At 40.5% G+C, this 23,250-nt stretch overlaps 1 protein-coding gene across 1 annotated transcript in view; it reads left to right on the top strand.

The window, feature by feature from the left end:
- Window positions 1–23,250, top strand: part of fancm (FA complementation group M) — a 47,989-nt gene that overhangs the window by 17,229 nt on the left and 7,510 nt on the right. The window contains exons 5-14 of the mRNA XM_080413220.1: window positions 5,118–5,249; window positions 5,739–5,871; window positions 7,132–7,224; window positions 7,773–7,877; window positions 8,412–8,599; window positions 10,865–11,071; window positions 12,303–12,543; window positions 12,653–12,798; window positions 13,295–13,459; window positions 20,960–23,234. Of these exons, the coding sequence (XP_080269346.1) occupies window positions 5,118–5,249; window positions 5,739–5,871; window positions 7,132–7,224; window positions 7,773–7,877; window positions 8,412–8,599; window positions 10,865–11,071; window positions 12,303–12,543; window positions 12,653–12,798; window positions 13,295–13,459; window positions 20,960–23,234 (3,685 nt within the window). The remainder of the gene's footprint in view (window positions 1–5,117; window positions 5,250–5,738; window positions 5,872–7,131; window positions 7,225–7,772; window positions 7,878–8,411; window positions 8,600–10,864; window positions 11,072–12,302; window positions 12,544–12,652; window positions 12,799–13,294; window positions 13,460–20,959; window positions 23,235–23,250) is intronic.

Below are 23,250 nucleotides of genomic sequence, written 5' to 3'. Positions count from 1 at the left end.
AGAGAGAAACATCTATACTTTATGCTCTAGTCTACAGGGAGGGCAGGGGGAGTCTACCTCCTACAACATGCTCGAAACAGAAACATTTCAGACACCACTGTACTTTTATTTGTATTTCCTTCCTTTTGTACAGCTCTGTTTCTTTTGATTGATTGAATATTTTATTAGGCAAAAAATGTAAACATCACAATTACATTTATAATACTTTGTCTAAAAGGCCCGTCCAAAAAAGTCCTTGCGGTCTTGTTTCCATCGGGGTCCTTGGTATTCATTGAGGTCTATGATAGACCATCTATCTAGATTACATTGTTATAGACAGACATGGTCTTCTGATTTAAATACTTGTCTAATCAACGATTAGACCTGTATCTGAAATTCTATTGACCTGTCTGAAATACTATATTTTGTGTGATGAAATGGGTCTAATTTGGGCTCATCGACTTTCATTTGATCTGCCTTCTTGTCTGTTTCCATTCAAAAATAAATGTCAACGGCCATAATATCAGCGGCATATGTGAGCAGAAAGACACACACACACACACACACACACACACACACACACACACACACACACACACACACACACACACACACACACACACACACACACACACACTGTTCTGCTGTACGTGCTTCCCATTGCTCACATGCAGTTTGATGAACTGATGGTTCAGTACGTTTTCTTCAGTTCTGTTATTATTAGAAACCAACAAAGAGACCGCTGGCTTTCCTATATTGACTCCCCACGTCACCTAGCTCCATGCTCCTCAGCCAATCAGCCTTTTACCGCAGACTGGGCATGCTCTGTGAGGTTACTGATGCTGTTGTTGTTGGCTCTGCTCTCTTCTCTTCTCTTCTCTTCTCTTCTCTTCTCTTCTCTTCTCTTCTCTTTCCTTGTAACCTATCCTATCCTCTTCTTATTTTAGCCTTGATTTTCAAACTATACTGTATATTTACCTCTCTCTCTCTCTCTCTCTCTCTCTCTCTCTCTCTCTCTCTCTCTCTCTCTCTCTCTCTCTCTCTCTCTCTCTCACAGAGAGAGAGGTTAGCTCAAACATACATAATGCTGTATTTAACCACTGAGACCCTCTATACTTAGAACGTATCTGAGTTGCACTGTACTTGGTGCATTCTTTGATCTACAACAAATGTCTTTGCAAAAAAATTGCTGATCTACAAGATCGTAGATCTGCTATTTTTGGCTAATGTTCCCAATATGGATGCTGGGTTCAAGTGGTTAATATATAATATTATTGAATTATTTATGCCAGTTTTTCTGCAGTCTGTCATCAGTTTAATTCTCACAACTTTTCTCCACATTCACAAGTGGAGCAATTCATGATCTCTTGTGTCTTTTCCACAGTGCAGTTTTTCTGTGTGCCTGACCAAAGAACCTTAAGTTTCTCCTCTTCTGTCACATTCTGTCCGTCTTTCCGTGTTTCCTTAATTGGAACAGCTGGGTTTCTTGCTCAGGCTCCTGTAATTCTGAATTCTGAAGTGTGTAGTTCCTCCCAGACTTTCTGTCTGTAATCTGATAATCTGTGGTTATATATTAATTTAACATATATTCTCATTTAGTTAAATTAGATACATGGACATGTTTTGCATCCACAACAATACACTTAGCTTAGGAAGTGATTTACTGCACCCCAAGTCCATCTTTCTACAATAGTAGAGTTGAGGTAGCAATGACAGCAGTGGAGAACAAAAACATTGAAGTAGTTTCTCTCTCTTGCTTCCCCTCTCCTACAGTATCATCACACCAGTTCTACTGGTCGTGTGTGTGTATGAGAGGCTCTAAGGTCTATCACTAGAGTGATCGACATGTTTAAGTCAGTACACTTACAGAGGTATACTGTGCAGTACATAGAGGTAGAGGTATAGTTACATGATATAGGCCACTATTGCTTTGACTTTTTTTTTGACTTGATTGTGACAATCCTGTTCTGCAATTTTTGTGTTGCTGCAATGTAAATATTTCTGGTGGGAGACAGTATTGATTGATTGATTGATTGATTGATTGATTGAACTGAACTCTGAATCAATTAATCAAATTCAATCCTATCTCTTTCCACCTTTTAGCAATGACCGAGAAGGTTTGAGCAGACATTTAGCATCATTGTACTGTAGAATGCCTTGATTTAATTTGACTCTCCTTTTTACTAATCCTCTTACAGTATGTAATGATTTTAGAAAAGCCTATTTCTGTCCCATGTAGGCCACAACTTCCAATGCACATTAAGCTTCATCTCATCTCCATCAGCGATCCATTAGTTCTTCTACCGTACACATACAGTACATGATTGATCAAATGTTATTATTGAACCCCCCGACACCTGGGTCTAAAATAGTCTAGTAACGTGTTTGTGTGTGTGTGTGTGTGTGTGTGTGTTCACGTGGTGTGTGCATGTACATGTCCATTGGTTGTCTTTTAAATGCCAAATTAATTCATTTAGTTTGATTAAGATCTTCAGTCTTTAGTAATACATTTGTTCAAAATTAGGTGATCGTACATCGATTTGGTGGACGATAAATGCAACACAATGTGATAAATGCAACACGAGGGCAACATTTAAAATGAATTACTGCAAGTGTCACAGTCTTGTGACTAAAGTATAAATTAGGCTTTAGTGTGGTTTGTCTGTTTTTTTATTTTTTTCTTCCAAATAGCGATTAGACCTGTATATGATGAGGCACAATCCTGTCCAGATGGGCTGTGGCACATAGACTGGCCTTCTTACACTGGCAAGTGGCATCGGTGACATAGCTGTTTATGTTTTATAAAATGTCAGTGGAATTAGCAGCTGCTATTTAACCCCTTCCCTTTGTCTTCAGGAGCTCTGTTACATATACTCACATTTCACTTGCTCCGAGAGACGGACTAGGATTCTACCGAACTGACCGTCTCGCATTTCCTTCCGAGAGAAAAACACATGATCCATTTCTTTTTTTCACTTATGCCTGATTTATACTTGGTTGCTCATCGCGTCTGGACAATAGCTGATCTACAATCTCACAATAAGCCGTGTTGTGATGTTTTGTGATCTCGTACATCAGCTATGTTTGGAGCGTGACACTGCCACGCAGCTATGTATAAATCATACATATACTGTAGAATCAATATGGCAAATTATGCTGTCTATTTTTTCATTAGGGCCTTTCAGAATAAGATGTAGATCGGCTATTTTCGGTGATCGTACACCGATTTGGTGGACTTTTTGTCGATTTAGTGGAAATTTTGTTCAAAGCAAACCAATCCTGCAAACTTTGGAAGCCAATCTTAGCCAATCAGGATGGAAATCGGACAGATCTGTGTTGATCACATGACTATAGAGCTACTGTGTACTGATTTGCGTGATGTTTGGATAAAATCTGTAGGAGTGATATCCAATTTTTTTTTTGCACAAATCGGCCTCCTGGTGGCGCTATAACGGGCCAATCTGAAAAATTCAGACATCCAGGGAGTGTGTGTGCACAGTTTCGCAGCGGCCGGGCCAACGGTGCCAGAGATCAGCTGTTCACGGACAGACACACGGACGGACACATGGACGGACGGACAGGGTGCAAAGCATACTCTCTCGCCACGCCTTTCGGCCTGGCGGAGACAAAAATGTTACAAAGGCTGCCGAGTGTCAACAGCATGAACATAGGAATGACCCTAGCTGGCTGAGTGGATATCAATGATCCATTGTGTGACCTGAAGTACTGTACTGTAGGCTACTTTTAAAAGGGGCATAGCTGTCAGATCTTCTGAAGCGGTCCACAGAAAGTTTGGGTAACAGTGGCTGATCGATTCATGAATGGACTAAATGTACAGTGCTCTGCAAGGTAAATGCATAATTTAGGGTTAGGTCAAGTGGGCCCTGATCCAGAAAAGGTTGAGAACCACTGGTTTAACTTATGCTTTCTATTTTGAAAGTAGGTCCTTTCAGAATAATATTGACCATACAGTATGTATGTACTGTATATCTCTATATATTTTATGTTTCTAGCTGGGGTGACTAGGTATTTGATGTACTAGCTTGGTGTTTTCCTTACTTTTTCTTTTTCACCTTGAATGAAAATAAACTATAAATCTGTCTGAACAACATCAAATATATTCACTTTGTCTCACATTTGCACTATGTCATATTTGGAACTTTGGAAAAAGTTCTCTATAGTAGTGGTACACTTGAAAATTAAACTGAGTTGTTGACATTATGAAACACACCATTTGCAAATTGAAGAAAAGGTCAAAGGTATTTCTACACAGGGGTGGACAAAAAAACTGAGTAGGCCAGAAGATGCCTTTTGAAAGTCTGTTTTTCTGGAGTAGCATTTCCGCATTTAAGTAATTGAAATGATGATGGTTCAGCCTCCCCATGTAATGTTCTGTCTCTTCTCTGTGATGATGAATAGATATTCATCTTACATTTGTCTGGCTGCTAGGCTACCTCTACCTCACTGTTATTACAAGGAAATTAGGACAGAGGAAAATAAAGAACCCACTGCAGATTGATTGTATGTCTATGGGTGATGCAAGACCTCAATCTGTAAATCTGTGTCAACCCCAAGTGTGTGTGTGTGTGTGTGCGCGCGTGTGTGCGCTACAGTTTGAGTCTTTGTGCATACAGTATGTGCTTGTGGTTATGTGTACACATGAGCTCATGAAGAGTCTAATTTCCAGTCTAATTCACCATTGATTGCCCCGGTCTTCAACTTATTGTGTGTACAGTACATAAGTGTATTCTGGCGCAGTGTATAGACAACTTTAGTACTGTAGGTTCTCAGGGTATATTGTAGTTTTATTCCCTACCATTGCCTACCACCTTAAAGTTGCTAGGTATACAATAGGTAATGCACCCTTTTGAAATCACAATGCCGTTTATTTAATCTAAAGTTATTGTATTACTCTAATACAGCCAATTCGTTACATTTTACGACACCTGGGGATTTTACGACACCTGGGGGAAAAACTCAAACATATTTTAGCTTGAAGAGAGCTTTTAAGAGAGTGAATGTTAGCTAACATTTACATGACATTGGTACATTCTTTAATGTTTATTGAATTTGGGTAAACACAATATTAAATATTGTCTGTGGATCTGTAAGCTGTCTGTCTGTTCCTTCTCTGCCAGGTTCTGGAGAAGTTCACTTCTCGTCTGGTCCTGAACCATGTGATGGCCCACAAAGACTTGCGGACTCTAGGCAAATACCAGATTATTCTGGCAAGAGACCAGTTCCGCAAAAACCCTCCACCACACCTTACGGTGAAGTGAACATCCCAAACTATGAAGCATTTTCATATACAGTATATATTTACATTTTATTATATTGAATTATTGGCAGCCTTGTTGGCCCAAAATTGACTTTGGAAAAAAAAGGTGTACTATCAATTGTGATCTTAAAAGCAAATGATGACCCACCCAAAACCAACCTTTGTTGTCTACTTTAATTTTTTGTGGAGTGTATCTGAGAAGGTGCTACATTTCAGAAATCCCAGCTTAAATACCACTTTGATCCAGCTGAATATGGTATTTAGGGCAAGACTTTATCTGTGTATTTTCCTGTTGACCTTTATGGGAGCAAAGGTATATAGCATTATGTACCTACAGTATATGATTACAATATTTTTATTCAGCAAATGGATTAACCAGAATCACCTATATTCACCATCATGTTGACTCTCAAAGAATCTTTGGATGATGGACAATATTATTTTTGTACTGTGGGACTTATCTCCTTCTTTTCATCCACAGCTGCCTCAGCAGGGGGTGTTTGAAGGAGATTTTGCCCTTTGCATCAGTCTGTACCATGGCTATGAGCTACTGCTGCAAATGGGGCTCCGATCTCTCTTCTTCTTCTTCCGGAGTATCATGGACGGATCCAGAGGTACAGCACCACCTGAAGGATTTTACTATATTCTTGATTCTTGACTTAATCTAAATCAGTGTCCTATTTACATACACAGTAGAATCATCAGTGTTATTGTCTCCACCAGAAGTGGCCCGTTTTGAACAAAATCCTTAAAATCATGAACGCAGCGTTTGATTGTTGAGAACTTTCCCATTCCCACTAGGCTGAGGAAGAAATGCCATCCTACATTTTTCAAATCGGCCTCATGGTGGCGCTATAACAGGCCGATTCACATTTTTTTTCCGGACCGATCGGCGTGAAACTTTGCGCGCATACTCCGTAGAGGCCAAGGAAAAACCTTGTTTTTCACATCTGCCTGTTATAACACCACCAGGAGGCCAATCTTTGCTAAACACATTTCTTGATATTGCTCCTACAGATTCTGTCCAAACATCACGCCTATTGGTACACATGATCTCTATAGTCATGTGATCGAGACTGATCTGTCAGATTTTTCATATTCCATCCTGATTGGCTAAGATTGGCTTCCAAAGTTTACAGGAGTGGCCCGTTTTGAACAAAATGCCTCAAATCATGAACACAGCGTCCGATCGCTGTGAAACTTTGCATGCACATGGCCACTAGGTCTAGGAAGAAATGCCACCCTTTTCACATTGGCCTATTAAAGGGCCACCAGGAGGCCGAGTACTCCTACATTGGTACACATTATTTTATCTCTATAGTCATGTGATCAAGACGTATCTGTCCGATTTGTCATATTCTGAAAATATCCATCCTGATTGGCTAACATTGGCATCTAAAGTTTGCCAGGAGTGTCTCGTTTTGTACAAAATGCCTTAAATCATGAACAATGTCCAATTGCCATGAAACTTCACATTGGCCTGTTTTCTGACTTTTGCTAAACACATTTCAACATATTGTGTGCAATAAATTCATACAATGCTGGCCCACCATAACCCACCTGGCCTGGCGGAGCCCTGTGCTCTGAGGAGCACATTTTTCTTTTCTTTTTTTAAGACTTTTGTAACTCAGAGTAAAAATTTTACCAAATGGACACTTAACACTGTACTTTACAGTGTACATTGAGGCAGTTGGAGAGGGGACAGCAAAACTTGTGAATCTCTTCTGGTCTCAACAATTTGTTACTGATGCATGAGTCAGCATGACATTTCTCCTTGAGCTTAATGTACCGCCTATTCTTGAATTTCCTTTAGATGTACATTTTGCCCAATAATCTATTTAAAAAGTATTGTTTGCTTCTGTGTGTATAATCAGAGATGTCCAGGGCACGGAACGAGCTACAAAGGACTCCAATCTTTGTGAACTTTTACAAGGAGATGGAGGAAAGGTTTCTCAAGCCATCTGCTGGTATGTGAAAGCTCATTCACGTCATACCATTGTAATTTCTTCTACCTATTGACTAAATGGCTTCATAATGCCTTTTCAGGGCCTCACCTAATCCTTCTCCTGCTTGAAACGAACACCCTCTGCCAGTGGGGGAAAGAGTTCTGTACTTAAATACAATTTGATATACTTACTTGAGTGTGTACATTTTTCAATACTTTATACTTTTACTCAACTACATCTGAGATGCAAATATTGTACCTTTTACTCCACTACAATTATTTGAAAACTTAAATTAAAAGTTACTTTGTAGATTTAGATGATTACAAAACAACAACAAATTAGCTCTATTTTATACCTAGTCTATTTGAAAACAACAGATCTACAAGCTCACAACACAATGTGATGTTAGGTTTGCAATTCCTGAGAAAGTTAGACAAAAAAAAGAGTACTTATATGTTGGTACTTTAAGTATATTTTGATGCGAATACCTTTGTACTTTTAATGAAGTCCAATTTTGACTTGATCAAAGTACTTCTTCCACCACTGCTCTCTACCATTAATACTTCTAGGTCCAGATGAGCCTTTCATTTACAGTCATCCTAAACTGCTGAAACTGGAGGAAGTGGTCGTTCAGCACTTCAAAAAGTGGTCTGAGAACTTGGGGGACAACAACGGTGATTAGTATTTAATTTCATCTATTTTATATTTTATCCTACGATTTTGTAACCCTTATATTTCACCCGGTGCCAATTTTCTAAGTGATCCTGGGAGCTACACTCCCCTCACCTGCCTAAGGAGGCCAGGGCCGAGCTCATGCCTCCTTCAATGCATGAGAACCAACTGACCTTCTTGTCACCTGACTGGGGGGAGTTTCCCTGGTTGGACGTAGCGCATGGAAGGAACACGTTATTCCAACCAGTTCCCTTCTCCTCCATCAGGCGCCCCGGCTGTCATGGGGGAGGCGGTATAGCGACCAGGATTACTACATGTTTTTGTGAGGGTATTAACTACCCTGAGAGACACGGGGAGAACATGCATTTATTTTCATCTAGTTACAATTTTCTGAGAAGCACTGTGGAAACGAATAACATATTGAAACCATGAAACAGTTGCAATAATGTTTGTAAACTGTAATTATTATATATATATTTTTTTATCTTTCTCACACCTCCCTCTCTCTTCCTCTCTTCTCTCATGCTGGTGATCAGGTCCGGCCTCTGTCAGTAAACCTCAGGAAGTAAGCACACGTGTGATGATCTTCTCGTCGTTCCGTGAGAGCGTGCAGGAGATCGCGGCCATGTTGAACCGCCATGCGCCGCTGATCAGGGTCATGACCTTTATGGGCCAGGCAACGGGGAAAGGGTTTAAAGGTTTCTCTCAGAAGGAACAGTTGGAGGTAGAGACAAAATGCATCATCTCACTTTACCAAACACTGGTTTACAGCAGAAAACAGCATACAATAAAATACATGAAATGATATAGCAAATAGCATCCTTTTTAGCAAGTTCCAGACAGTGTGCAGGACCTTTTTCTTTGATTTGATATCATAGATCCCTTTCTGAACATTTGGACCTCCCTGGTTGTCCTACGCACCTGTCACTAACCTTTTGAGGTGTGCATCGGCCTTCTTTTAAAAATTATTTAAATCCGTTTTGAATTGTTTTCATTGCGATACCGATAAATAGGAACTTAAAGTATACTATGTTGGTTCCATCGATCCAATGTGATTGATCATTAAAATAAATATGCTCTGAAAATGTACCACCTCTCTGACCACGTAACATGGCAGCCAAGTGGCTGCCGTGTTAGGAGGTTAGAAGGTTAAGTGGTCAGATGGATGGGCTGTGAATACTTTTGAGATTTTCAAGTGGGCCCTGATCCAGAAAAGGTTGGGAACCACTGACCTAGAGGATCACAAAGGATGCTGAGGCAGATGGAGTTCCAGAGACACTTGAGTATTTCCCGTGATATTTCATGATGTCACGGGAGAATCGGACACTCAAGTTAGTGGTGGAGCATATTATACACATAGCAGGAGCCTTATGGCACGGTCACAAGCTGCACATAAAACAATAGATGTCCTACAGCACCAGGTCAGCGTGAAGTGGTGTCTTAAGTCTTACAATATTTAGATTGCCAGAACATATCATAAAACCATGCAAGAATGAATGACACCCTCAAGTGACGTCACATGCATATTCAGTCAGTCTGGTACATGTGCTTGGAAACACAGCCTTACCTAACCGAGAATAGATACAGTATTCCACATATGTATACATTACCATTTGCTAATTTATTCTAATATATTCTATATATTCCTTTTCCTGTATATTTTCCCTCTGGCTCCAGCATATATTTATCCTACCTCAGTAACCCAACGAAGATGCAAATCCAATTAAATTGTCTGTATACAGTTTATTGATACTGTTTTTGCCAGACCCAAGGGGTCTGGCAAAAACCCCTTGGCTTTGTCGGTCGGTCAGTCGGTCGGTCGGTCGGTCGGTCGTTCTGTCCCTCTTTTCCTCTGCACACACGTCATGCGAAGTCCGTCATGAATATTGCAGTAGCTCTGCACTGTCCTCATGGTAACTAACTGCTGACATGTTATTCCATGTTAAGAATACAATTGACTTGAAAAATAAAAAACAATCTGCAACAAAATATAAACACAATGGCGTTAATACAATTTTAAGTACAGTTAGCAATAAAAACATTAAGGGAATATTTTTGTTTATAATGGAAAGACCTTCGATTAAACTATAATATTAAACTATTACTATAAGCAATTTAAAATAATTGATTTAGCAAGCCTTTGTTCCTGAAGCCGCCTCCTTATTTGTACAGTAGAGTAGGTGATTATAGGGCCTGACTCCTTCTTGCCCTCTAGGAATAAACGTGTTCTTCATTGTATCTCCGACTCATAGTTTTCCTATTTGTGCCTTCTATGTTTTGGGGCATTCAAGCCACTTTCACTCTTTAATTTAAAAAAATTGTCAAAAACTTTAAAAACTAGCCAATCTACAAGCTCACAATGCATTGCAATGCAACATTTTGTAAGCTTGTGTAGATATTCCTGAATATTTTAGATTCGTTGTTTTTTAATAGGGCATAAGTGGTTAAGTACACTAATCCTAGTTTTTCATTCATCCCGATTCTTATGTATTTGGCCAACTATGTCTTGATTTTCTGTGCTGTTGTTTGTATATTTTGATAATAATAAGACCAGTGCTTGAAGCACAGCATCTGCCATTGGCCATAACACCTGTTTTGTCTGCTATTCTGAGAGGGGACGTGGCTGGCATGATAGCACACATTCTTTATATATTTATATAGTGCCAAATCACAACAAAAGTTATCTCATGCCACTTAACATATAGAGCAGGTCAAGACTATACTAGAGAGAGAGAGAGAGAGATGCACGGCAACAACAATAACAACTATGATAACAGTCTGCCGCCATAGTCCACGGAAATCTTTAAGTATTGAATATGCCCTTATTGCCCTACCACGACATTGGCTTTTGTTGAATCAATGTCTTGGTAGGACACTTCTCTTGTAAATATGTTTCTGTTTTGAGCAAGTAACTGAAGGATTTACCGCAGTATCAGAGGGACTTAAAATAAAAATGTGATTGTAATTCAAATACCCGCTTGCACTCCAGGTGGTGCGTCAGTTCCGCCAGGGGGACTTCAACACGCTCGTGTCGACCTGTGTCGGGGAGGAGGGGCTGGACATCGGGGAGGTGGACCTCATCGTTTGTTTTGATGCTCAGAAGAGCCCCATCCGCCTGGTGCAGCGCATGGGCCGCACTGGACGCAAGCGGCAGGGACGGATCGTGGTCATCCTGGCAGAGGGACGTGAAGAGAAGGTGGGTGAGCAAAAATAGCAGATTTACAAGCTCACAACACTTGTAGATCTGGTATTTTAGCTATTTAAATGTTTTTAAGCCATTTTGCAATAGGGGGCCACTGTAGCCAAAGGCTCGGGCTGTTTTGGGGTCCTTGACATGGAAAGGTTTTGGAACCCCTAAGCTAGGCCTTGTCCTTATACCTTATTTTGATGTACAGTACATGTAGAAAGTCACTAAGACATTATAGTCAAACATTAGCAAGGATTCTGTAATTAATCACTGAAGTGACTAATTACAGAAGAAACCCCATGCCACATATTAACCGGTTGTACTATACACCACAACATTTGGATCCCCCTGTATTTGTCAAAATACTTCCAAAATGTTAATGAAGTCCATGATCATAACACCAGAGGCAGCTCCACAAATCATGTTCAACCCAGATTTGGCTCAACTAAGGGAATGAACTCGTTCTCATGCTATTCATCAAACATTTGGAATGCCCTACCAAAAGGAGTAAAGGAGTGTAAAACCCTACTCACTTTCAAAACTGCCCTAAAGATACACCTTCAGGAGGCTGCAATTCGAAAATGGCCCCTGTCTAAGTCTTAACCTAACCACCCCCCCCCCTCTTTCATTTTCTTCTTTTGTATATATATTTTTTCACTCTTCATACCAGTAACCTGAAAGCTGATTGTATGACATTCTGTATAGTAGTGTGTATATCTGTGTGTATATCTGTCTGTCTCTTATATGTCATCATGATTTGTGTGCATGGGGTTCTCATCTTAACCCTCGTAGGGTCCTCGGGTCCTTTTGACCCGGTTTAACATTTTCAACATGAATTAAACGTATGTAAACATTTTTTGTTCTCTATGAAACTTCTTCTATTTGCCTTATTTACTGTACTAAACATGTGATATGAAAATGAAAAATTTCATTTTCATGAAAATGAAAATTTTCACACAGGGCCTTCGGGTCAAAGTGACCCGAAGGCCCTGGGTGTGACTAAAACACGAAGACCCTACGAGGGTTAAACAAGCTAAGTGCTTAATGAGTCTTCCAGTTTAGTAGACCTTGTATTGTGAATTTGTACTTCCATGTACTGTTATTCTCATGTCTTACTAAATAAAAGTACATCAATCAATCAATCAATCCACCAAGCTCGGTCAACAAAGCACAAATCACAGTTGATGGCCATGCTTTCCAACAAACTACTGTACATGTTTATTTAATGCCTTTCTCACAGACCTACAACCAGAGCCAGTTCAGCAAGCGCAATTTGGACAAGTATATCGTTGGAAGCCAGAACAGTTTCCACATGTACTCCAACAGCACCCGTATGCTACCTGACGGCGTGAACCCTAAGCTGCATAAGATGCACATTACCTGTGGTCAGTTTGACCACAGCGAGAAAAGCAGACCGTCCATCAGAGGAAGAAGGTCCCATTTTGAGGAAAGGGACTCGCTCATCCACCCTCAAAACCTGGGTAGGTGTTGGTAGGCAGGGGTGACCTTCAGTCATTCTGCAACAGATGGACAACGGAAGACTCTGGTTTAACTTAAATCGCTTTTTGTTTGTGGTGTGTGTGTGTGTAGGCCAGCAGGCCATTGTGAAGCAAGATGGATTCCTCAGCCCCACAGAATATTCCCTGTGGGCTTCCACAATGAGACTGGAGGAAGATGAGGCTCACCCAACCCTGAGAAAATCTAATTTCCTGTCCCTGCCGAATGACATGCCACAGGTTCAGCCTTCCCTTCCTCTGTTGGATTTGAGGAGTCTCTCCTCTCCTTTCGCTACTTAATATTATATTTGACAATCCACTTAAAAAAGAAAACAGTTAACCATTGGTTGATACTGTCAGTATTGAAAGCCATATGGAATTAGTTTGACATAACAAATACATAGTAGCTAGGGATGTGACTATTAACCGGTTTTACTATTAACCATGATTTAAAGCGTCACAATTACGTAGAGAATAATTGGGATGTTTACGCAGGTTCAAAATAAATATTGAACTAACATAAACAGAAGGTTCTGCAGCTTACATGGATGTTTAACAACGAAAGAGATATGCTTTTTTATATATGCTAGATTTTATATATCCTTAGTGTTGTGTAATAAATGTACGTAATAATTCATCATGATAATCACGAAACTGTGATTTCTCTTACTATAATATTACCATCAAAATCCATTATCATCCCTACTCTGATTTGACATTATTTTATGCTCCGAAGGAGCTGGTTTCCAAGCGTGGCCCACCGTCCAGAGAGTTGTCTTTGTGGGAGTGGAGACACTGGCAAAACCGAACGCTGCCCACCCACTTTGTGGACCACTCCCTGCAGTGTCAGCACTTCATCAAGGTGATGGAGTTCATAGACCACCTGAGAGAGGACAAAGAGGTGAGAACATGTCACTCCCTGGTGTACTGGAGTAACGCATGCTACTAGGACTGCAACTAACCATTACTTTCTTAGCAATTATTCTTTTTTGATGAATCTAATAATTGAGCACATTTTTTTGTAATAGAATGGTCTCTAACAAAGATAGTGAAAATAGCCAACCTACAACCTCACAAAGCATCGCAATGTGTGTGTTGTGAGCTTTTTAAAAGATTTCCAATTTTTTTCCATTGTTTGCTTTTAATGACATGCCAAAAATAGGGACACCAGGTTGTAAGTGGTTAAATGTTGCAGCCCTGTATTTGATGTTGCAATTCTACTGTATTTAAAAAGAGAAAAAAAAGGGAAACAAGTTGTTTTAATCCCCCCATCGTTATTTTATTTTATTCAAATTGATTTTTTTTTTATATAATAGATTAAATTGATTAGTTAAATTAACTGTTGTACCGCTACATGCTACTGTGTATTCCAGTAGATGGTGGATAATTGGGGCACAGAGTTTTATCAGGTATGTATGTCACTCTGACCTATACAGTATTTATTAAGTTTGCAAATCAAAAAGTCTAACTAAATAATTGAATTTGAATTTTCATCTTTCCACCATACATCTATTTAAGTATTGGCTAGAGGTCCCCTGGTATGATAGCCAGACTCTACTGTAGAATTCCTTCTTAAATATTCAAATATATTCAATAGTGAATGTCTGTTCCCTCTGATCTTTTTTGTTGTTGTTGTAAAAAGCACATCAATATCTTGGTTTGCATCTTTTTCACGTGCTGTTGTGAAATTCATCTGCACTGACAAATTGAAATACAAACGTTGAATAGTATTTTTTGGTTTGTTGTTCACAAAATTGTTAGCTCAGTACTAAAATTCATTTACAGTTAGATCACACTTAAATTGAGCATTCATCAAAACACTTTGTTGGACAGCTTAAACAGTTTACACAAGTGATGCAAACTAACTCAAGACACACAAAGATGCTTAAACCTTCACAATCCTTAAGCTCGTACCACATTGTTTCTTTGCGATGTACTGACATGATGGAAGCATATTAGTTGGCTTAGTTGATGGTTAGTCAGCCATTATATCGTCTTTCTACACTCCTTGATTTGCTGGACTCACACAGTCTTTCCTTGTAACTGAAACTGATATTCAGCCTTGAAATCCGCTTAGTTGGCTAGAGTCCCACAGGGCTTTATACTAGGTCCGCTCCTTTCTTTTAGAGACATGCTGCTCTGGATACATTTGAATGTCCAGATGTCTGTATTTGTTTGTTCCACGTACTACAACAAGCAGAATCAAACGGTCAATATCTAATTTTAAATGTCAAAAGAATGACCTTGACACACCTTCCATTATCATGATGCCGGTATCTTCTTCAGCTTGCTCAGAGTTGACAGATGTGGTACCAGCAAAGGTAATTAGGCCCTAATCTCACCATCTGTTGTTGCTCAAGATACAGCTATGGATAAGGCTCCCAATCCTGGTAATTGGGTTGAGTCTATGCTTAAACTGACTATTGGCTGAACAAGCTAGTGATGTTTTTTTTCTTTCTTTTTTTCTTTTTTTCTTTTTTTCTTTTTTTCTTTTTTTCCTTTTTTCTTTTCTTTTTGGCCAGTGGCATATTGAGTAGAAGAGAGAATTAGTCCATCTGTAAAAACAAAACCTACAGGCTCAAAGGGCAGCTAATGTTACACACATTCTGGGGATGGATTCATAGAATACCTGGTAAACTAATTCAATTCAAAATACCCTGTACTGTACCTTATCAAATACTTTTAAAGAACCAAATTTTTCGCAAAAGTGCTTCAATAGCAAAAAAAAAAAAGGGAACAACAATTGTGGATTCATTTATAAATTAAACTCTATAAAACGTTTGTGCAGATACTGTATGTAAGGATATAGGCAGACATTTTAAATTACCTTCTTTGGCAATAAACAAAAGGCTCTCTGCATACACAGTAAACTCCATCAATTTGTAACTCAGAAGGTAGTTAAATGAACACTCAGGATTTTACTAATCCTTTCACTCTTCATCACCTGGACCTGTCGAATGCGTGCCACAGTTATTTTTTCAAATGATTTGATTGAATGTTTAAAGGGCAAGACCACTTTGGTAGAGGTTTGGGTTGTGTAGTTACCTTGCCATGATGTAACTCCAAAGGTGGACAAGAAATAAAAAATAATTGCTCCATTGATTAGAAATTGAACATTATAAACTCCTCATTGACTTTACAGTGAAACAGCTCTCAAAGTCACTCTTTTAGCATGTAAACGAACGTAAACAATGTTGATTCAGACAATATAGAATATCACTTTTTTTATCACTTTTTTTAAATCAAAATATTAACTTCCTGTTGATTTTGATCCGGATCTTCAAATAGTAAAATCAACTGGAAGTTGACATTTTTATATAAAAAAAAACAGTACTGGGTTTGGTGATATTCTATATTGTCTGAATCAGCTTTGTTTGTGTTCGTTTATGAGCTAAAAGAGTGACTTTGAGAGCTGTTTCACTTTACAATGTAAGTCAATGAGGAGCATATTTTGAATTATCAATTTCTAATCGATGAAGCAATTATTTTTTATTTCTTGTCCACCTTTGGAGTTACATCATGGCAAGGTAACCACACAACCCAAACCTCTACCAAAGTGGTCTTGCCCTTTAAGTTCACTGCAGAAAAGCTGACCACTGTTTATTCTTCAAAACATTATTATTATTATTAAAGTTTTGTTTTCTGTGTTGCCACTGCTATTACCTACTGGCTCTCCTGCCAGTGAGGAGTCCCCACTGGGATGACATATTACCTACTGTATGTCCTACTTCTCCCATTCAGCACCCTCCGTTGAATCGACCAATTGTGTTTGTATAGATCCTTGACCAAGCTGGATGCACCGCGGCCATTCTCTGGATCTTAATCATTTTCAGAGGACAAACACTAGCACTTACTGGGCCCATTCACTCACAAAACTCACTCTCTCTCTCTTGGTCTAGACTCTAGTATGACGTTGGCCATGGCTTATTTTCCGGCCTAAATTTGCAGAGACCTATTACACCTACTACATAGCCCTCCGCTTTCCTCTGTTATTTCTTTTTTATATATTTCTTTACATTGCTCAACTTCATTTTCTTTCCACTTCCAATTATGACAAGGAGATACACAGGGCACTGGCAGGCAGGGAGGCCTCTAACCCCTTGGTTACGTAACAATTCTCTGAACCGTTGCATAAAGCCAGGAAGTAGGCCATGCTAGAGTGACCTACCGTATATCTATACATAGTACACACTGGGTTGAGGATACGAAAGTTGGATGGAACAGGAAATATGAAAGTGAGAACATAAATGTTTTAACTAAGGATTATGATAAGAACGGAGAGAACATATAAAGAAATAGAGGAGGGAACAGTAACAGTTTAATTACACCAGTAATTCTCAACATTTTTTTTTTCAAGGATCCCCAGTTTGATATGCATTAGGCCACAGACCTCCATTTGAAACCACATATCTCAATTTATATTTAATCTCTGGAACCCCAATCTCGGCTGTAAAATGATCATTGTTAATTTAACTCTAAAAATATACAAATGAAACCGCAAGCCTGTTTGGCTGTTTTGAGTGGCCAAACAGAATTGGCAGAGTAGTAAAATGAGAATTTTCCCATGTTTGTTCTATATTTGGGTAGTACCAGATCGCTGTCGCATCCCTCTAGTATTGTGGCTGTGGGTGTTACTCAATTTGGAGAAGTAGTTATGTCAGGTATGAGGGTATCAAGGGCACTGCCCCTTTGATAACTATCAATCATTTAGCTAGGGTCCCCTGGAGGGCCTATTGCTCTCACGCCTTCTCTCCCTGCATGTCCCTCTGACTCATCAACATGGTTGGAGATGGTTGTCAGGAAAATGATAAACGGATGTATTTTCATCTCACTGCCATTTGCTGTCTGAACACAAACCTCATGACCGTCCCAGCCTTCATGCCCAGACTACACCATTAATCTGGTCGGTAATGGCTGTGGCTGCCTGGGTTCAGGTATAATCCTGTGTGAATCAAGTATTAGTCCCGTATTTTATTTTATCTTGATAATGTTCGCTTATTTCATTTTATCTTGATAATGTATCTTTTTTTAAGTAAGTAAGCTTGTGGAGAAACAAAGTGTCAGAGTCAGGTGCACTAGAAAAGTGTTACACAGCGTCAGCGATAATTGCAGTTCACATCGGCAAGCTGTTGTACTGTTTACTGTGGTTTAATAAAGAGCTTGAAGACAGGTCTTTATTACACATAAAATGCTGCAACCAGAAACATTCCTGTCTGCTTCAACTGTGTTCCCAGAGAGAATTGCTTATCGGTGTGAGAAAGAAAGAGTATTATATTTAATTTATTCAAATAATGTTCATTAAAGTTATACAATGCAGGTCCACAAATAACGATTTTTAGCAGCCTCTGCTGGTCATTACCGTCACTGCAGGCCGTTCGTTTATTCCTCTGTTACCCAGAATTCCATTTGTTTTCACCGGAAGACGGAAGCGTTTCAAAAAGCGTTCTTTTAATTGTTTTATACGATCTGTGGATCGTTTCTCTTAGCCAGTGGAGCTTTAGTTACCGTGAGCTGTGTTTTCTTTTTCTGTTGTTTTTCGATCTTCAAATCATACAATCTCTTAAAATCAGCGTGAGTTTCCTTTTTGTTATTAGCGCGGTAGTTCCTGGCCAAACAGGAAACCGGTGCGGTAGTTCCTGGCCAAACAGGAAACCGGTGCATTTCCGCTTCCGTTTTCCAGCCAGATGACGTCATTTTCGCGGGAGAGTCTCCCCCGACACCGTTCAATAGAAAATATATAAATAAAAGGCTTTCGGGGGTAAAATTCATGGAGTGGGTGTTGTGAAACATTTGCCACTCACAAAAGATATACAATTTAATTTTTGTTTTATTGAAAAAGTTACCTAGTATTACTTTAAAGGCATACTAGGTAACGTTTTCAACAAAACTAAAGTTAAATTGTATATCTTTTGTGAGTGGCAAAAGTTTCACAACACCCACTCCATGAATTTCACCCCCGGAAGCCTTTTATTTATATATTTTATATTGAACGTGGACTGGGGGGACTTTCCCGGGGAAATGACGTCATCTGGCCGGAAAACGGAGGTGGAAATGCACTGGTTTCCTGTTTGGCCAGGAACTACCGCAACGGTTTCCTGTTTGGCCAGGAACTATCGCGCTAATAACAAAAAGGAACCTCACGCTGATTTTAAGAGAATGTAGGATTAGAAGATCGAAAAAGAACAGAAAAAGAAAGCACAGCTCAGGGTAACTAATGCTCCACTGGCTAAGAGAAACGATCCGTAGATAGTATAAAACAATTAAAAGATCGCTTTTTGAAACGCTTCCGGCTTCCGGTGAAAACGAATGGAATTCTGGGTAATCGAGGACTCCGGAAATTGTATGCAGTGACGGTAGTGACCAGCAGAGGTTGCTAAAAATTGTTAGTTGTGAATTTGCATTGTACAACTTTAAGTTGTCATGAAATGATGTATAAACTGCTATCCATATAGTTATGTGTAACACAAATACGGGCTGCCCCACCTATAAGTAATAATGCTTCTTACAGTATGTGGGTCGTAATATGATCTGTTTTGGAAATAAAATGGCCCCTCAGTTTACATAGACCTGTGCAAGCACATAAAAGAGTTTCCCGTACGTTGTGTCCTAGGATCTGTATACCTGTGTACTACAAATGTATCCAACTATAATACAGAGGTGGCTAACGTGACACCATGTATCTATTGTTAACTGAGTGGTCAGCGGAGTGAGTCTCCCAGGCTTTGAAGGGACACTTCACCTAAAAAAAACTTTGTTTCAATGGATTAGTCACCCCATGGAGACTTGAATTCATTTTTTAGTTTTTTAGTTTTTGTCTCAATAATTATATTGGATCCATTGGAACACAGGGTATTTTTTCCATGTCACCAGCTTTGGACATGGTTTCTGCCCGACAGTGATGATATGGATTTGAATGATGGCTGAAATTAAAGTACAACAGTTATACAGACATTTGTGACTTTTCACTCAGCCCATACTATATATACCATTCAATCCTCAGTGTTAATTGGCCTCTTGAGAGTGTAAAAATGGATGGGTACATTTGGGTCAATTCTCACACCCTCAAGAGTTCAATTAAGACAGGATGTCACTGTGTACATTGTACAGCTCATTGAAGCAGACTTGACATGGAGGTTCTGTGGGGAGGTAATGTTATTCTGCCATGGTTAGTGACCTGTAAGTAAAAGCACACAGCAGGATCCTGCAATTTCCCAGTAAATCAAAAAGTGTGTGCGTGCATGTGTGCACAGAGGCTACTGCCTGCTCTTTGTCTGGCCAAACCCGGATTTTGTCGCTACAGTTGTGGCCATCCACTTCAGTTAGATTGATTTTTAAAACAATATCTTTATACTTGTAGTGCTTGGCCCATTTAGACACAATCTGACCAGAGCACGGAAGACGTACATGAAATAGTCTTGTTTTTTTTATAGGCTGCATTTTCTATGGATCTCAGTTTGACAACAGTGGCATCTTCCTCCCATTTTCCATCTTTAGATGTATTCATTATGAATTTCAGTCCAAACAATTCACGACTTTCTCTTGATCCATATTCCTTTATTTCTATGCTAATCTTTCACACACAAAAGCAGAAACGTGATGTTGACTTATATTCCACCTCCTGTCTCCATTATGGACCACCCTACTGCCCCTGGCTTTACTCTTGATGTCCATTAAGTCTGCCCTCCCTGTGGGTTACATCCCTCTTCCGGGCCACAGGTTCTGCGGCACCCTGCCGGCCCAAGCAGGGTTCCACTCACAATGCATCACTTCCAGGTCATCTGGATTGTACAGATAAAATCAGGCAGGTGGTGGATTAGGAGGAGGAGGATGATGGTTGGGTGGGTGTATCTCTGACTGATGGAGTGATAGGTGTTAGCCTTTGAATAGACCCATTATTCAGGAGCCACAGATTGTGATTAAATGGCAGGCGTGTTAAGGCCTGTTTTTCAACTTTCATTTGATGGATATATTGACTTGGAAGGTCAGATTTGCCCCTCGTTTTTCAGATGACTGACTCAGTATGTTGTGCAATAACTGGGGATGGAAGGCTAATTGATGTGATATATTCCCATGTGTGTTTTTTTATTTGAACAAATTAAATGTTGCATCGCAACTTTGTATCTGTCCTCTTCATTGCCTATTTATATATTTAGATGTAATTCAGTAAACATCTGGCACTATCTTTGATTGGTAATTTTTTTCTTGCAGGACTTTGACAATGCGTCTTACAGGTTTGAGTCATTCAATGTTTTTATTTTTGTCTTTATTCTGTGTGTGTGTGTGTGTGTGTGTGTGTGTGTGTGTGTGTGTGTGTGTGTGTGTGTGTGTGTGTGTGTGTGTGTGTGTGTGTGTGTGTGTGTGTGTGTGTGTGTGTGTGTGTGTGTGTGTGTGTGCGCTATAGGGAGACTGCAGTTATGAAGAAGAGCTTCTTCCTTACCTGCACAAAGCAGATGTCATTGGCTTCCCAGAGGACAGACAGATGGATAAGACCACTACCAGAAATAGACACAAGGTCTCCAAAAGCTCCACCAATAATCCCAACAGCAAACCCAAGTCCTCTCACCCGTTTTTGCCTGATCTGGACTTTGTGGACGAGGAGGTACAGCGGCAGAGGGATACAGTGATGGGGCCAGGCTCTCCATGGACCGTGACAAGGGAAAAGCTTCCTGTAGAATATGACACTATGGTACCTTTTAATGATGACAGAGATCAATCATGTCCTGAGGAGGGGCATCCCCTCCTCTTAAATAATGAGCGCCCAATTGCCGACATGGACGATGACTGTATCTTGGTGACTGACATTGCCATTCCAGAGATTGAGTCTCCAGCTGAGGATATTGTAAAAAAGAAGGGTAAAGTTGTCGATCCAGTAGATTTGGCCCACTTCTCGCAGTTGATCACTAACATTGACATCAATGAGTCTGGCTCAGAAGACGATATTGAACTTCAGGCCTTGTTCTACCTCCCTAAATGGGACACCACTGCATCCTCCTCCTACTCCAAACTTCTCCCGGTGAGAGAGAGAAATGAATGTCTGAGGGTCATCCTCACCAACGTGGCTGAGCTCCTCTCCAGGTCTCCACCACCATTGCCTTTGGAATTTGATGAGGTTTCACTTGACATTCCTGGACCAGCTGCCAGTCCTGCGACATCACTTCCTCCCTCAATTGGACAAATGGAAGAGACCGAGGGCCATGATCCAACATTCCATGTCGATTTTGCTCTGGGTTTGGATGATGATGATGATGGTGATGAGGATAATGATGACTTGATCATGAATGTTGATGACGATGCTTCTGCTCGTGCTAATTCACATGGAGTTGCAATGGATCTGGAGGACAATGGGGTATTCCAAGATTCACCTTATCATCAGCATCAGCGACAGTGTCACACCTCCCCCCATTCACCGCAAGTCTCTGAAGCTCAGGATGAGGTGGACGGTGGTTTAGGAGGTGACAGCCCAAGCTGGGATGAGGTCTTTGGCAGCGAAAGAGTCAACAAAAGGAAAAAGGATGAGATTGATGACGACTTTGAAGAGGAACTGGTTGATGTGGGTGAAAAGAATAAGGATGTGAAAAATAACGCAAATGTGGAAAATACAGTTCTAAATAAGGAAGTATTTATGGATGGTAGAATGAATGAGCAAAGGGATTCGCCCCAGCTTCCTCATTCTCATGACCACCCACATCCTGAGCCTCCAGCCCAGGTGCACAGCAGGTCCAGAATGGATGAAAGCATGGATCTTTTTGGGGATGACGAGGCCTTCCTACAGATGACCATCCCTGAAATCCCCACACCCGAAGACAGCATCACACCCAGTGCGTCGCCAAGTGCAGAGCACATCGCCAACATTATTAATAAACAGGCATCAAACACCTCACACAGAAAAATCCCCATGAATGCACTAAATGCTACTTACTCAACCGAAAGTGCAGGCAAATTCATTCCGACGGACATGGACAACACAAAGCGCTTTACTCACATCCCTGACATCCGCGAACACACGCCAAACCTGCAGAATGCCATTTGCCGTCTAGGGACCACACGAGTAAACTCGAGAGACACTGATGCAAAGAATCTAGAAACACACGCGGCAGCATCAAATAGACATCTGATAGACGAACATGTGGCAGGCAAGACAAACACAAGCCACAGCACGTCTCCCGCAGAACAGCCGTTTGACAACTCTGAAGACTTTTTCTCCATCAACTTCAACCTTGGCTATTCCCTGGAGGACTCCGAGGATGAAGCAGAAGAAGTCTTCGATCCGGCCCCATCTGGGACCGTTCCTCCCACACCTCAAAAACAAGAAGTCAGGGATGCTGCCTCCACTGTGTCCCTGCCCCAAATCTCTGGTTCTTCTACACCCTGTTATAGCTTCCATAGACGGAGCACGCAATCCAAGGAAGCTCACTTATCAACACCAAAAGCCCCGTCAGAGGGCAGGGTTCTTTCATCTCCCATCTCCTCGCCGTGGGCAAGGAGGAAACTTGTGCCCGGTGCCTCTGGGTCCTCCTTCTCTTCCCCCACCTCACCGTCCTACTTGATAAGTAAACAGGAGCGAAGCCATACGAACGAGGTCAAGAGAGGTGTCATGGCCAGACAGAAGTTATTGATGGAGGACAGCTTGTGTCAGGGCTCTCCATCTAAGCCTGCTGCTCCTCTACCTCCTGCAGGTTGGTATAATGTAGG

Source organism: Gymnoscopelus braueri (genome assembly GCF_963280865.1).
Source record: "Gymnoscopelus braueri genome assembly, chromosome: 19".
NCBI lineage: Eukaryota > Metazoa > Chordata > Actinopteri > Myctophiformes > Myctophidae > Gymnoscopelus > Gymnoscopelus braueri.
This window is presented reverse-complemented; position numbering and strand designations above follow the sequence as displayed.